The sequence below is a fragment of the Labeo rohita genome, unplaced genomic scaffold (assembly GCF_022985175.1).
Source record: "Labeo rohita strain BAU-BD-2019 unplaced genomic scaffold, IGBB_LRoh.1.0 scaffold_62, whole genome shotgun sequence".
NCBI lineage: Eukaryota > Metazoa > Chordata > Actinopteri > Cypriniformes > Cyprinidae > Labeo > Labeo rohita.
In genome coordinates, this window is record NW_026129546.1 from 903,287 (window position 1) to 920,134 (window position 16,848).

General features: G+C 37.1%; 1 protein-coding gene across 2 annotated transcripts; it reads left to right on the plus strand.

Moving 5' to 3' along the window:
• Positions 1-567: 567 nt before the first annotated feature.
• Positions 568-14,917, plus strand: LOC127161349 (GTPase IMAP family member 8). 2 transcript variants are annotated; one of them, XM_051104043.1, is made up of 4 exons: positions 568-717; positions 6,640-7,194; positions 7,346-7,924; positions 12,561-14,917. In XM_051104043.1, the coding sequence occupies exons 1-4, from the start codon at positions 702-704 to the stop codon at positions 13,946-13,948; spliced, it is 2,538 nt and encodes an 845-aa protein (XP_050960000.1). In that variant the 5' UTR covers positions 568-701; the 3' UTR covers positions 13,949-14,917. The 2 variants fall into 2 exon arrangements, with proteins under 2 accessions (XP_050960000.1, XP_050960001.1); XM_051104044.1 differs by having other exon boundaries at positions 12,564-14,917.
• Positions 14,918-16,848: the final 1,931 nt, after the last annotated feature.

Below are 16,848 nucleotides of genomic sequence, written 5' to 3' on the forward strand. Positions count from 1 at the left end.
CAAGTTTTGAGACTAAACGCATTAAATGCGGCTAAAGTAAACAATCTCTCAGAGCACAGCTCATCACTCCACAGAGATAAGAGAGGGGCGGGGCGAGCAGAGCTCATTTGCATTTAAAGGAACAATCCACTGGAATAGGATGATTTTTGCAGAGCTCATTTTGAAAAGGTAAAAAGGGTGTTGTTTTACACTACACTAAGTATATTATAGACTTTTCTTTAAGACCCTAAAGAATCATATCAACTTACATACATACAAATCTTATCTCTTTTTGGTGATATTAGGTGAACTCCAGGAAGGGCCCTCTTTAATTCATACAACCAGAGGGACCTCTTTGTTTTCTTTAGCATCAGTAATATCTTTTATATAAAGTTCCCTGCATCCTCTCATTTTTATGTATATGAAAAATATATATAGCTATTTTTGTGCACTTTAATAATGGCTTGTCCCAGCACCTCTGCTTTGTCAGTGTCTGTGTTGTGTGTGTGTTTTTTGTTTGTTTGTTTGTTTGTTTGTTTGTATGTATGTTTCGTTTTTTTTTTGTTTTTTTTTTTTTTTTTTTTTGTTTTTTTGGCTTTCTCCACTGCAGAAATGAATAGCGGAACTGAAGCGTTGACGTCATTGGGCCATCCTTCTCTATCATTCATCTCATCGTCAGTCAAACATACTTTCAGCTTAAACTTCAAGGTGTTGGTGATAAAATGACGCATATTTCAGGTAAGATTTGCGTTTAGCAAACCATATATGTGTACTAGCATTTTAGAATCATAAAGTGTCCATCTGTAATCTAATCCTACTTTAAGGACTTCTTTAAGGACTTTTTTTTTTTTTTACTTTCGTTTCTCTTATTAAATTGTTTCAGCAGTTGCACATACAGTAATAAAATTGTTCACGACAGGAAATAATAACAAATAACAAAACTCGCTGCTAATAGTTTGTAAGGATAAACCATCTACCCTTTTTTCATTGTCTTTAACTTTGGCAGTTTTACAAATTTTCTGTACAACAGCATATCTTTTGTCACGCACTTTTGCTGTCACTCAGTTATTAATTTGTGTTGTTTCTGGTCTTTTCCATACACAACACCAACGAGCTTTTTAGGAGATTAGCTTTTTGCATTCAGATTATATTTTTAATCGAGATTTGATGTGATCGTTCTGAATCAATTATGTGCATTCACCAAGTTTGCGTTTCCGAAAAGCATAGTAGACCTAAGTAGATCTTAGAAACTATCATACGAATCATGTTTCACAGTTTCAGGATGATTCCCACAAGCGCAGTTTTCCAAAAGGCTTCTTGATAATTGTCGTAGATATGGAGTAATTATTGAACGCATCTGTCACGGAGACAGATATGTGCAGCCACCTACAGGACAACTGCAAAATTACATCTAAACTTGAAGGGTAGTAAAACCCCAGAACACACATTTTTTTTAGATGAGAACATGTATGTACATAAAACACTAATAGCACTTATAAATGTTATCAAAAACAGGAAAAAGAAAATTCTTTTTTTTTGCTCTCTCTTTTTTTCTTTCTTTTGTTTTTTCTTTTCTGAGCAATTTCGTTCTTCTGGGTTGAAAAGCAAAGTTGAAGTTACGTCACGAGATGTGACGTAGAGCCAGCCCTCTGCATGTGTTAGATAAGGCATGTTTGAGATGCGCCTTGCCTCGCCTGAAATGTAGGCGAGAGTAGGCTCCTGCAGTGAGGGGAGGAGTAAAATAAGTGCAGTCAAGATGGACAGTTTTGACCTCTAGAAGTTGAACAGAGACCTACGAGATCAAAGGCGGATATCGCGTTATCACACTCACATGCTGTGTTGCTGATAAACATTATATAATTTCAGCTCTGTTGTTTTTATATGAAAATAAATATGATGAACAAGACACTCAAAGTGCTTGCTATTTAATTCTATATGAAAGGCGTATTTATCATCCATTTTTACTTTAATACAAACGTGTATTTTAGATTTTTATGGAAATATGACAACAATCACATATTTCAGGCAGAGATCGCACTGGCATAGTGTTTGGGAATATTCATACATAATTTAAACGCATAACCACATGATATTAAATTAAAAAATGAAACATTTTAGAAAAGAACAGCAACATCACGGTTGTCTGAACCAATGAGCTTTAAGTTGTGTCGTCATCCAGGCGTTTCCCATCATGCTTTGGTCAGCGCAGTCGGTGGAGAGCTACTGCGCTCGACTGCTCAATCCCACACAGCCGCCTCGCCATCGTGAGAGTTTTTTGGCATGCATCAGCATGACATCAGAGCAAGGCGGACGTAACTCGGACACATTTCTAACCAGCATGCATCTTGCGGTGATCACCAGTGATCGATTCTGCGCAGAATTTGCTCATCTCAAACAAGCCTATAGATTGGCTACAGCTCTAAGAGGGCTGTTTCCGTTTCTACGTCACTCGTTTCTGACCACTTTTTTGCATTTATTCATGAGAAAGAGCTTGTTCAACCCAATCACTGCACTGTACGATGCATAATAAATATCTGCTGTATTATGGGTAAGATAGTACCGCTTCTTCCCTCAGTGTAGGGTGACCAGCTGGCAAGAGCCCTGTTGGGGGACATAGATGTGATTTTGCAGGACAATGTGGGACACGTGTGAGACTAATACATTTTCTATTGTTATGCTATGTAAATACTGATTACATCCGTTGTCATTTGCGCTGATCTGTGTTTCTGAGCATGCACAAGCAAGCGAGAGAAAGCGCGTCATTTTTATGAGAGTGAAGAGAATCCACCTGCTAGAAAAGAGATTTGTGCTTGCGCATTTTGATGCGCCCCGCATTAAAATAATGTGCTTAGACATTTGTCATTAAAATAATGCCATAGAAACCACTTTAAACAAACTTTGTTATAAGAAGAAAGTTGCGCCTGAAAGCTGCATCGATTTTTTATTTGGTTAAAATGAATGGTGAATATCGTGTCTTTCCATGTGCGCTCAACCATTTCCGTCTGTGGTTCTAGATCACTTGATGGGGTCCGCAAATCCTTTGCACAGAAATGATGCAGCAAAAAGAATAAATAAAAAGCTTCCTTAAAAAGCCAAAAGAACGCATGAACGTTTCCTTAATATGATCATTAAATACAACAGACTGATGAAAATGCGGGACATTTTTTCAATATGCGACGTGCGGGACAAGGGGTGAAAATACTGTGCGATACAACGCAAAGCGGGAGAGGTGGTCACCCTACCTCAGTGTCGTTCAGAGACATGCCTCAACTTAAGAGAATATAGTTCCACTGTACTGCCACCAGCGCAACCAGTGGAAGAAGTCACCGAAGAAATCACAGAAGAAGTTACATTCACTGCTCACTCAACCGCAGTGAACGTAAATATCACTTCCAGATGGACCAACGAAACAGAGCGGGTTTTACAAGCCTGTTTTGAATGGACTGATTGGAGTGTTTTTGAAGCTGCTGCAAATTATCTGGATGAACTCACAGAGACTGTAACTTCATATATCAGTTTCTGTGAGGATATATGCATTCCTACCAGGACTTATTTAACATTCAACATTGATAAGCCATGGTTTACAACAAAACTCAGACATCTTCGTCAAGCCAAAGAGGATGCCTATAGAAAAGGGGATAGAGTCTTGTACAATCAGGCCAGGAACACACTGAATAAGGAGATTAGAGTGGCTAAAAGGACCTACGCAAAAAGGTTAGAGTATCAGTTCACTTCAAACAAACCAGCTTCAGTGTGGAAAGGTCTGAAAGCCATCATAAATTACAAGACGCCATCCCCCAGCACTGATGTGACGTAGAGCCAGCCCTCTGCATGTGTTAGATAAGGCATGTTTGAGATGCGCCTTGACTCGCCTGAAATGTAGGCGATAGTAGGCAGCTGCAGTAAGGGGAGGAGTGAAATAAGTGCAGTCAAGACGGACAGTTCTGACCTCTAGAAGTTGAACAGAGACCTATATGACTGACTAGCATGTCCCATGAATGAGCTGAAATCAGCCAATTGTCCACATCGTTCAAAATGTGTTTTCCGCATGATGGAGTCTCCCATCTCTCTTGGAAATGAGCTGCTGTCCAGCTTGCTCAAAAGCACATTGCAATTTTTGCAAGCAAGCTGTGAACATGTTGTCTCAAAACAAGCCTGCAGATCAAACGATCTGCATCTGTGCTTATTACACAGTGAATATGTATATATTCACTGTGTAAATATGTATAACCTACAAGGGTGAATATGTATAACCTACAAGGGTGATCCTTTGTGCAGAGTGGCAGCAGTGTCTGCGACTGTCACAACAGACTGTGAACGGCTATACGACCTAGTTTAACACCACTTTGCAGGGGCATTAATAACATTTAGTCTGCATCGGGGCAATCCAGGCACTGTCCTTTGATGAGCATACTTCAACTTCGAGCTGATGGCTATATGCTTTCTATAGCATAAAGGAGAAGATTTTGAGGTAACTGTTTCGTGCAACCGCATTTTATACTGCCTCTTAGACTTGTCAGTATTTGCATGAGATTGTAGACTTGAACTTGTTCATTTGACTGGCATGAGCCAATAAGACTTCAGGAAAATTAAGAAAAAGGGAACAAAGGTTGTTGGTTTTTTTGTTTGTTTGTTTTTTTGTTTTTGCCCAGTGTGTCAATTTTTTTTTCACTTTCATCCTATGATGAAACAGGCAATCAATAGATTTGAGCTTTAGATCACGTGCCCAAAGGTTTTTTTTTGTTTGTTTTTTTTTTTTGTTTTTTTTTGTTTTTTTTGTCCAGTGTGTCAGTTTTTTCCACTTTCACCCTACAATGAAATGGGCAATCAATAGATTTGAGCTTTAGATCACATGCCAAAAGTGCTGCTGTTGCACAAAAGGGTGACACTGGTGGCGCTAAAACTGAACAGAAGAACAGTATTCCAGTATTCAGATACAACAGAATGGATGTTGTGTTCTTGTTATCAGTGGTCATTAGCCAAATGAAAAAAAAAAAAAAACTTTCGAGATCCACACATGCATTTCCTTTAAGTTTTACATGAAGTTGCAGTCATAACTGTGAACAAACAGGAATTAACATCCATTACACAATCTCTGCAACTACCCCTGCCACAGTCAAGATTTCAAGGCAAAATCTGGAAACAGTGGTTGTGTATGAATCAAGGAACCGATGAAAGAAGAATATAAATTGTAACTTTCCATGTTTTGATGCCAGAGCAGGGATGTAAATTAGACAAGAATATCTCCGATTGAGCGATTGAGGTGTTGTGTTGCTGGATGTAATAATGAACATAGTGGTCGTCATTTACTCCCGACATCTAAACCGCTGAAGATGCAGTAGATTATGTTTGTTTGTGAAGGGAATGCGCCTCCCCATCTACATATATCCGTCTATATTCGCGCGAATCATTCATGATCCAGCTTTACTTACAGCAGAAGTGAGTATAAGCGTTTTTTATTAATCTTTGCGATCGCCTTTCCTTATAACGTGGTAGTTAGGAAGTTTAGCGGCTAAACGCAGCTAAATGCGGCTAACGTAAACAAGACCGTCTTTCTACAGAGAGAAGAGAGGGGCGGGGTGAGCAGAGCTCATTTGCATTTAAAGGAACAACCTCTTAGAATGAGATGATTTTTGCAGAGCTGATTTTGGCAAGGTAAAAAGGGTGTTGTTTTACAAAACTATTGAGAATTTTTAATCAAAGTACTGTATATTAGAGACTTTTCATTAAGACCCTAAAGAATCATATCAACTTGTGGAAAATGGGCATCGGATGACCCCTTTAAGTTATTTATTGTATCCATAGACCTGAACTTTGCCCTTTAGCGCTCTCTATTAGTTGAGTATTTATATGATACCTTAGATTTACATAATTCTTGTACTACCTTATTTCTAAGATCTTTCTAAAATATATTATACATTATTTCTGTTTTGATTTATTAAAATTTAAGTGGATATTTTGTATCCACTCTGCCTCTCCTTGTCTTTATCCTCATCCTCTCCATGAGAAGACACACAGTACACTAAAAGACATCCATCAAGTAAAAATACATATTACATATCTAGCTTTTACTGTAATATTACTGTAGGTGTTTTGTTGTTGTTGTTGTTGTTGTTGTTGTTTTGTTTTGTTTTGTTTTGTAAGGAAGCCCATATTTATTTTTGAAACAATGTAAGAAACTCTATCAATCTTCACCTCTAATAAAGTTTAATCTTAATTAATAGTTTAGACTGGCATGATAGTCTGTTTACTGCCAAAAGTGCTACAAACATTGAGCTAGTTTGTGTACACCACTAATCTGATGTCTGAATATTATCAACATATTTTAAGACTTGGCCCCCTAAATATTTATTTTTCTTTCCAGTGAAGTAAAGAGAGATCTGAATTGAGTTTATACCATGGACTAATTTGCAGAGACAGACTTTGGAGTTCAAACAGTTTTACTAATGCTCTTAGTATGCATGTTATACTGACATGAACAGTTCTGCTGACTTAAATCAATGACCTGTGTGTGTGCGCATGTGTGTGTGTGTGACAGATTGTCCAGCAGGGGGTGACAGTTTCGTTGTGGTTTAGCCCTTATTATAAACAATATTGTTTATAACACTTACATTGTGGTGAACTGATGTAATTAACAACTTATCTGTGTATTTATTCCAGAGAACACATTTCCCAGTCTGTCACTTGTGGTATTTGGGAACTCTTCATCAGTCCAGTTTGGATATGAAAACATTTTTCTTGGAGAAGAACAGATGAATATGGAAAGTGCAGAAATATCCAGCATTGTTCCTGTACAGAGAGAGATATCAGAGTGTCACGTGTCAGTGATCAACATGATTGACTTACATGAGGCTGAACATGTGGATCATCTCATCGGTCAAATAGTGAATGAAAATGAAATCCACGCCTTTATCTTTGTCTTACGACTGGGCCAGTTAACTGATGCTGATAAGATGGGTCTTGAATGGCTTCAGAGAGTGTTTGGTGACAAAGTTCTTCAGTTTGTGATGATTCTCTTCACCTATGAGAGAGAAGAAGAGTGTGACACTATAATAGATGATCTAAAGAAAGACCCTATCCTGGAGCAGCTGCTGGAGAAATGTGGAGGAAGATATCACACCTGCAACAAGATGATGAACAACCAATCAGAGATGAGAGACCTGATGGACAAGATTGAGCATCTGTTTAATAAGAATCAACAGCAGTGCAACACTGGTGAGATGTACAACACTGCACGTATGAGAAACAGTGAATGTGGAAGTTGTAAGAATGTTGTTGTTTTAAAAAACGGTGTCAATTTCAAATGGTGTTACATGTTTTTTTTATATATTACAGATTCTTATAGAGGTTTATTATGTGGTTTTAGGTTACATACCAGAAATGGGACAAAATGCACAACTGCACTTGATTTTATTGGGGGGGAAACAAGTTGGGAAAAGTGCAGCAGGAAACACATTGCTGGGACGAGAAGTTTTTGTGTCAAATAAAAGCTTCAAATTGGTCACTCGAGATGTTGCTGTGGTATCTGGGACTGTTGATGGGTTTCCAGTCACTGTTTATGACACACCAGGATTCTGTGCCCCAGACATGAGAGAAGAAAAGATTCAGCAGATGATAAATGAAAAGGTTCTCCAGGAATGTAAATCAGGTCTCTGTGTATTTCTGCTGGTCATCAAAAAGGAAGACAGAAAAACTGTGGAGAAGATTGAGAAGCTCTTGGGAGAAAACCACTTGGAGAAAACCTGGATTCTCTTCACCAGAGGAGATGAGCTAGAAGATGATAACATTACAATACAAGAATTCATCAATGCTAATGAAGCACTGAAGACACTTGTTGAGAAATATGATCAGAGATACCATGTGTTCAACAACAAGAAGGAAGGATCAAGTGGCCAAGCTAAATGGCTGCTGAAAAAAATTTTCACAAGATCTTTCAGAGAGAAGGGTGAGTATCCTTAAAAATCAGTTATTAAAATTAAAGTTTTTTGGAAATGCATGCTTAATATTGGTAAACTGTTTTGTCTCACTAGTTATTAGAATTAAATATAATTACAAATATTATGAGGTTGTGATAATTCAGAAAATGTAATAGATCTTGGGTACTCAATAGCGGACCGCAGTCTGGTTTCGGATGCCGGGTTGGTTCCAAATGGACCACAAGACATAATGACAATGGCTGCAGCACTGTTTCCACAGTTTGAAGTGAGCATGCAGCACATCAAAACATTGGAGCTGAACACACCACAAGTGCTATCTTTTGACACTACATCCTCTGATATTTTAATCTGGAGCCAAACACATTTCATTCAAGCCCTTTCCACTCATGCACGCCTCTCTATCACTAAAGACCTAAAGCTACAAGAGCTGCAGATGACAGTAACTGTAGTTTTAGGTTTTGTTGTTGTTGTTGTTTTTCCTCATTAAAACAGTAATATCTGGATTATATTTGTTGTTTTGTCCTACAGCAGTATACTGTGAATTAACAGCATTCAGAGTGGACACACTGTGTCTGAAACCACACCCTACACTCTCATTCAGTTTTTATTTAGTTCACTATATTATCCACTAGACAAAGTGACTGAACACAAATGACTGAATTCAGACACTGATGAACACCTGATGTTAACAAGCACAATCACTGAAGGAAAGTCAAGTCACCTTTATTTATATAGTGCTTTTAACAATATGGATTGTGACAAAGCAGTTTTACAGTATTAAATAGTAAATTGTGCGTCAATAATGCAAAAGGACAACAGTAAACACTCAATTTTCAGTTAAAGGCAGTTTATCATTGAATTCAGTGATGTCATTATCCAGCTTAGTTCAGTTCAAATAGAATATGATATCGCTGGAAACAAAGTGTCCCCGACTAAGCCAGACAGAGGAGACAGCGGCAAGAAACAAAAACTCCATCAGTGACAGAAATGGAGAAAAAACCTTGGGAGAAACCAGGTTCAGTCGGGGGGCCAGTTCTCTTCTGGCGAGACGAACCAACAGTTTGTTCCATGTTGCAGAAAAGTCAGAAAGTGCAGAGGACTCATCTACTTGAGGTTGACTCCGCTGACATTCAGGGCTGTAATGGTCATCTCTAGTTGCTGATCCACCATCTGATCTGGATACAGACTGAATCTGATGGCTACGGTGACCTATGAATAAGAAAGAAACAAACTAATATTAGCATAGATGCCATTCTTCTTTTGATCCAACAATTACATCGGGTGTTATGGGAAGTGTTCCCGGTTCCGGTTGACCTAATTAATGCAGCCTTTACTGGATTTGAATTATAGAAATGTGTTAATGTATTATGTGTAAGCCAGGTTAAAGAGATGGGTCTTTAATCTAGATTTTATCTGTGTGTTTGCATCGCGAACAGTGTTAGATAGGTTGTTCCAGAGTTCGGGTGCTAAATAAGAAAATGATCTGCCACCTGCAGTTGATTTTGATATTCTAGGTATTATCAAATTGCCAGAGTTTTGAGAACGCAGCGGACGTGAGGGACTATAATGTGATAAGAGCTCACTCAGGTACTGAGGAGCTAAACCATTCAGGGCTTTATAAGTAATTAGCAAGATTTTAACATCTATACGATGTTGCAGTGTTGACAGAACCGGGCTAATATGGTCATACTTTCTGGTTCTAATAAGAACTCTATCTGCTGCATTTTGGACCAGCTGGAGTTTGTTTATTAAACGAGCAGAACAACCACCCAATAAAGCATTACAATAATCTAACCGTGAGGTCATAAACACATGAATTAATGTTTCTGCATTTGACATTGAGAGCATACGTCGTAATTTCGATTTACGAAGGAAAGATTGCTATCAAATATCACACCTAGGTTCCTAACTGATGACAAAGAATTGACAGAGCAGCCATCAAGTGTTAGACACTGTTTTAGGTTATTAGATGCAGAGGTTGTAGTTCCAATAATTAGCACCTCTGTTTTTTTTTGGGGGGGGTTGTTTCAGAATTTAGCACTAAGAAATTATTTACAAGAAAGGACAAAGAAACGCTGATGTTATGCTGCATGTTGCTTTATTTAAACACAGTAACTGTACTTACTGATGCAGTGAGAATCTCTACTGTAATTTTAATCACACATGTATGTGTGCTGCTGTTATCTGCAAGACAATTAGTAAGTTTCACTTAGTGGAGTCAAATAAAATAAGATCTCAGTACTAATATGCTTATATTACTTTTCTGCAGATGAAATGAGTAAACTTAAGTTTTAATTTAGTGGAATTTTTACAGTTACATGCTGTAAAGTAGATTATGGTAAATAACTTAAATTAACAGTACATTACTAGCAACTCTGCTGCCAGTAATTTACTGTAAGTTGTAATTTTACTGTAATACAGTAATTCAATGTTTAGTTTAGAGGACCTTTTTTACAGTGTATGCTTTTCTGTAGAGCAACAAAAAATAATCATAGAATCAGAGCTTTCTTTCAGAGAAAGATTATAACAATTCCTTACATAATTCTGTATTGGAAAATTATTAAAGAGAATGTTTCTTGAGAGAAAGTGTGGTCCTTACCTAAAAAGTTCCTGCTTGCCAATTAAATAAAGAAAAAAACATTTAAACTGATTCACAAAGTTTACTCATCTAAAATCTTAGAAGATACAAATAAAATATTGACATCAGTGGTTGTTTTTGTCACTTTTCTGATGAAGATGTTGTTTGCTTATTTAGGCGTTGTATTTACACAGAGAAATGTTGGTCCTATCTTTTAATGTTTGTCCGATCTCATTTAATAAGTGCCTTTTCTTTTTGTTTTAAAGGTGCCTACTTTTTTTTTTTTTATTATTACTCCAAAGAGAACATAGATAAAAAAAAAATTACAAAATTAATTTGTTTCCTGTTAGCCACATTTCACATTCATAAACACAACTTTGCTGGCTCTAAACCTCTGATTTAGGTGTGAATTTATAGTTATTATTGTTTGTTACCCTGACAAAATGTTCCTAAAAACATTTTTTTTTCCTCTCTATTTTTGTGCCTTTAACCGTACTACCTTAATGTTTTGTACCTTTGTCTCCAATTTAAAAAAAAAAAAAAAAAAGCAGTGTTTCAAAAGCGGCCATCGCTGCTTTACACGTCATTGGCTGCCATTACATGTCAATATTAAGCTTCATGAAATAAATGTTAACTCTTTCCAAAACACAACGAAAATATACATAAACTTATACACATCATAGTCATAGACGAAGGCCATGGTGAAGGCAGAGCAATGAATAAACAAGGCAGAGCTGGAGGGATGAGGAAGCCAGAGAAGCCTGTCTGGAAAAACACACAATGGATGAATGAATGATCGAACGAATGAATGATTTATATAGCGCTTTCATTGTGTATTGCTATACACCCAAAGCGCTTTACAATCATATGGGGGGATCTCTCCTCAACCACCACCAGTGTGCAGCATCCACTTGGATGATGCGACGCCAGCCACAGGACAACAGCGCCAGTGCGCTCACCACACACCAGAGGAGAGGAGAGAGAGTGATAGAGCCAATTCAGTGAAAGGGGATTATTAAGAGGCCATGATTGACAAAGGCCAGAGGACGGAATTTGGCCAGGACACCGGGGATACTCCCCTACTCTTTTACGAGAAGTGCCATGGGATTTTTAATGACCACAAACAGTCAGGACCTCGGTTTAACGTCTCATCCGAATGACGGTGCTTTTTACAGTCTCCATCACTACACCAGGGGCATTAGGACCCATATAGACCACAGGATGAGTACCCCCTGCTGGCCTCACTAACACCTCTTCCAACAGCAACCTAGTTTTCCCAGGTGGTCTCCCATCCAGGTACTGACCAGGCTCAGCCCTGCTTAGCTTCAGTGGGTAGCCAGTCTTGGGCTGCAGGGTGAAATGGCTGTGGCCATGGATGAGATGGTAAAGGTCCTGGAAGTCATGTGTGTGTGTGCTCCTCAAGGGATAATACCATTGTGAGAGGAGGAGGATTTTTTACTGCTGCTAGATCCACAAGATGGTCTGCAGCAAGGATGAAATAAAGTCAGATATAGACACTGCTGACATAGTATCTTAGCTAAAGCTCAAAATACTTAGAATAATAGGAAAACAATCAGCAAACACTAAAAATAATGAAAACACTAATTAATTAATGAATCACTACTAACAAAATATATATATATAGATCAAAGAACTAAAACAAGTACAAAACCCAAAATTCAGACAGAGAGATAACCCCTAACAATGATATTCCACAACAACCAGGTGAGACACGGGGCAACTACTGTAATTAGGGCAACTGACAGTTGACAACAGTCCAATCAGAGATGAGCAAATCTTTTGCACATTGATGGCAACAATTTCAAAAGTTGCCCGACAACAAAAAGTTGCCAGTGTATCATCCCCTTTAGAACCATATCAGAATTTTAAACTTAGCTTGTAATATGTGGAGTGTTTGTGTGGTTAAAGCTCAGGATTGTTATTTGGAACAATATGAATCATTGCATTTCACCAAGGCACTCATCATCATGTTCTTCATTATAAAGGACTGTCCTGTAAATGACTTATGTGTTTTTTGTTTGTTTGTTTGTTTGTTTTATTATCAGAAGGAGGGAGCATTCGCAGATATAATGATGTCACCAGTCCAAACACTCATGATGAACCAGACACTCTTGTCTCCAGTCTCTCATCCATGCGGATTGTTCTTCTGGGTAAAACTGGTTTTGGGAAAAGTGCGACTGGAAACACAATACTGGGAAAGAATGAGTTTATATCTGAGATCAGCTCAAAATCAGTAACCCGTGGATGTTCAGTGAAACATGCCACTATTTCAGGCAGATCTGTGTTTGTGGTCGATACTCCTGGATTCTTTGACACAAAGATTAAACACGAGCAGTTAATGATAGAGATAGCAAAAAGTGTTTATTTATCCAGTCCTGGACCTCATGCTTTTCTCATTGTTTTCAAAGTAACTGACAGATTCACTGAACATGAGCAGCAGATTCCTCAGATTATTGAGGTCATGTTTGGTCAGGAGGTGATAAAATACTCCATCATTCTCTTTACTTATGGAGAACAGCTGGAAGGAAGGACCATGGAGAAAATCATTGAGGAGAACAGTAGATTAAGAGATCTAGTTCAGCAGTGTGGAGGCAGATATCAGGTGTTCAGCAATAAAGATGAGAATAACAGAAAGCAGGTGAATGAGCTCCTGCAGAAGATTGACACAATGATAAAGCAGAATGGAGGACACTACAGTAGTCAGCTGTTGGAAGATGCTCAGAAATTTAGAGAAGAGGAAGAAAAAAGGAGACAGAGAGAAGAAGAAGAGAGAAAAGAACAAGAGAAACAAAGACAAGAGCAGTTAGAGAGAAAGAGACAGGAGACAGAGAGAATCAGAAAAGACATGGAAGCTAAGAGATTAGAACTAGAAAGACTTAAAGCACAGAGACAGAGAGAAGAAAAAGAAAGAAAAGAACTAGAGAAACAAAGACAAGAGCAGTTGGAGAAAATGAGAAAGGAGACAAAGAGATTTAGAGAAGAAATGAAAGCTAAGAGATTAGCACTAGAAAGACATGAAGCAGAGAGACAGAGAGAAGAAACAAAGAGAAAACAAAAACAAGAGACTGAAAGATTCATGGAGGAGATTCTAAAAGCTCAGAGATCTGAACTGGAAAAACTTAAACAGAGACTCAAAGAGGAGGCGGAGAGAAAACAAGAAGAGGAAACTGAGAAATTAATAGTTCATGAAAAGTCTATTATAAAAAGACGAAGTGAAAACCCTGAATTTGAACAATTTTACAGAAAGCATCGGTGCAGATGGCATATGGCAGCTTTTATAATTAATCATATGACTGCTGGTCAAGTTGTTGGTGCAGTTATTGGTGGAGTTTTTGGATCTATTGCTGGCCCTTTTGGTGCAGGTATTGGTATAGGTGTTGGTGCAGCTGTTGGTACAGCTGTTGGTGCAGTTGCTGGTAAATTTAGGCTTTAACATAAATAATTCTCGTGGCCCACAGGTCTAAGAGACCCAAACCCCAGTTTATACAGAGGCTGTCCACTCCAAACCCCTGGTCCATGCTTCAATCAGGCCAGAGTTTCGGACAAATTTATTTCCCTTGACAAATTAATTCTTCCCATGATTTGAATATTTTATTAGTTTGTTTTAGCTGCTCCACACACTTTGATTTAAAAGGAGTGATATATAAATCATTTTTCTATTGTTATAATTCATTTAATATCTATTAATTTTTAAGTTTAACCTTCATTCATTTCTGTTGGTACCAGAGTGAGGTTTTAAGGTGATATGGTAGCAAACCTTTAAATTGATATAATAACATTTGTGATTTGTGTTTTCTGTTTGTATGAATTCAATTTGATATGTTCATTTGTAATTTCTGTAACAATATGACTAATATGTAATTTGCAAATGCATTATAATCACTGATAAGCAGTTATATCAGGGTGACTTTAATACTTGCAATATCCAATGATGCCTTGATATTAATGTTAATGTACATTTAAATATATATATATAAATCTATACTGCTGATCATAATTTACGTTTTTAGTATTTAATTTACAGTTTCACTCTATTCAGTTGTCATCCTGCTTGTTCAGTTGATTGGAATCATTAAAGGAGCAAGACTGCTTATTTTCCTGGCTCTTGGCTTGCTGTTTTATGCTTGTTACTGCTGCAGCAGCAGAACATAAGGAGAGGACATAACAATTTTAAACTGGGGACAAACATCAGGGTAAAAAAAGAAAAATAAGAAAAACAAAAGGAGCCTCCTGGAAAATATCTGGCAAACAATTAACCATTTTAAACTTACATGTTATAAATGCATCATAAATGTATTCATTAATATGTATTTCACTCAAAATTAATATGAGGTGTGTGCTATATCTGTGATCCAGATCTGTGATTACATCCATTATAAACACAATAAACCCTATGAAAGCATTGGCTGTATTTTTATTAATCTGTCTACATTATTAGTTTGTTGTTTTGTTCGCGTCACTGGAAGAAAGCACATGTTACAGAAGAAGGAACCGTTCTGAATAAGAACCAGTTATTGGCTTCTAACTCTACTTTAGAGTCATGCAATGCCTCTCCACCTCACATTGGGATTTATTTTGCGTTAATGACTAAGCAGATGACTACATGATCCCTTATGTGAGTTATTGCTTGTGTTTATGTATCCCTGACTGAAGACAACGCTTTATTTCACACTGGTAAACACACACTGTAGATTACAGATGATGAAGGACAGGGGTGGAAAAACTACTTTGTTACTGTACTTAGGGCCTAAGTAAATTTTTCAAGTATCTATACTTTACTGGAGTAGTTTAATTTTGAGTAACTTTTACTTTTACTTCACTACATTTCATAAAACATATCGTTTCTCCTTGTAATATATCACATGCTCCGAGATGCAGAAGCAGTGTCTGATTCATGAACAAACTGGTTCTTTTCAATGAACCTGTTAAATTGTTTCGCAAATTGCACCAGACAACTCGTTCACAAATCGGACTGATCCGATTGCAGCTGTCGACAACTGATTCAAATGAGCCAATTAGAGCGAGTCTCCAGTCAAATGAATTCACAAGTAAGAAGCGGGAGATCTTGAGAGCGTGCACGACAGATGCTGCGAAAAGTAAGTTATAATGTTGAATTTTGGGATTAATTATTGTAACTGTCACCCAGCTAGAAATGTTTTGTTTTAAAAATGTTCTGATAACATTATCAGGCAGTGTTCTAGTAATGTTTTTAGTGGGTAATTTTATTTTTGTTCCCAGAATGTTCCCCTAAAAGGCAAGATAACATTCTTTAAAAACATTCTAAAAATGTATAATAACACTGTTAGAACATTATTCCCTAATTTTCTTCTAAAGTTTTCAGCGAGTAGTTTCTCAGAAAGTATATTTCTTAGAATGTTCTCATAAAAAATAGGATATTTTCTAAAAGCATTCTAAAAATGTTTAGTGAAAACATTGTTAGAACATTATTTCTTAACATTCTAATGAAGTTTTTTTACGGGACATTTATTTTTAGCTCTTACACTGTTCTTCTGATTGTTAAGATTATTGCCAACAAAAATACTCTTTACAGGTGATAAATCAAATACAAAATAACCAAAGACAACAAAACATACATGACAGCCAACATGATTCGTGTGTGTGTGCGTGTAAGTGGTGTAACTGGGTGTGGAGGTGGAAGTATATAAACAATAGAACATGTAGAAAAGTACAACAGACATAATAGTAGAAAACAATAATAATAATGATGACAATGATAATAATGATGATAACAATAGTAATAATAATAACAAAAATTGGAGGATGGAAATACACATAGGGTAAGTGGTTGGAGGATGAGGAAGAAGACAAATGGCAATAATAATAATAGAAACAATAATAACAATACTTACAATAAAATTATTTCATCAGGAATGAGGGGGAGGTTGGAGGATCAAGAAGAGGACAAGTAATAATAATAATAATAATAATAATAGTACATTTATGTTACGGTTGCTGGTGCTGGATGGAAGACAGGATACAATGTACGAAACAAATCTTATTTTAATTACTTTCAAGAGGAACAGGCAGGAACACAGAGCGATATCCACACACACTGAAACTCAAATCAACAATAAAGACCGACAGGGAACTCATGACAAAGACAGATTTATAAAGGCTAACTAATAATGACACAGGTGAACCAGATAACGCTAACAGGGACTAAACCAAAGTAGACAGATCGACGGGGGGAGACAATGGGAGAAACTAAGAATGCAAACAGACAGAACTGTGACAATTTATTAGTGGTATTAATAAAAACAACATCAACTGTAAGGTTTATAGAACCTCAGACACTTTGATCTTACAATACAG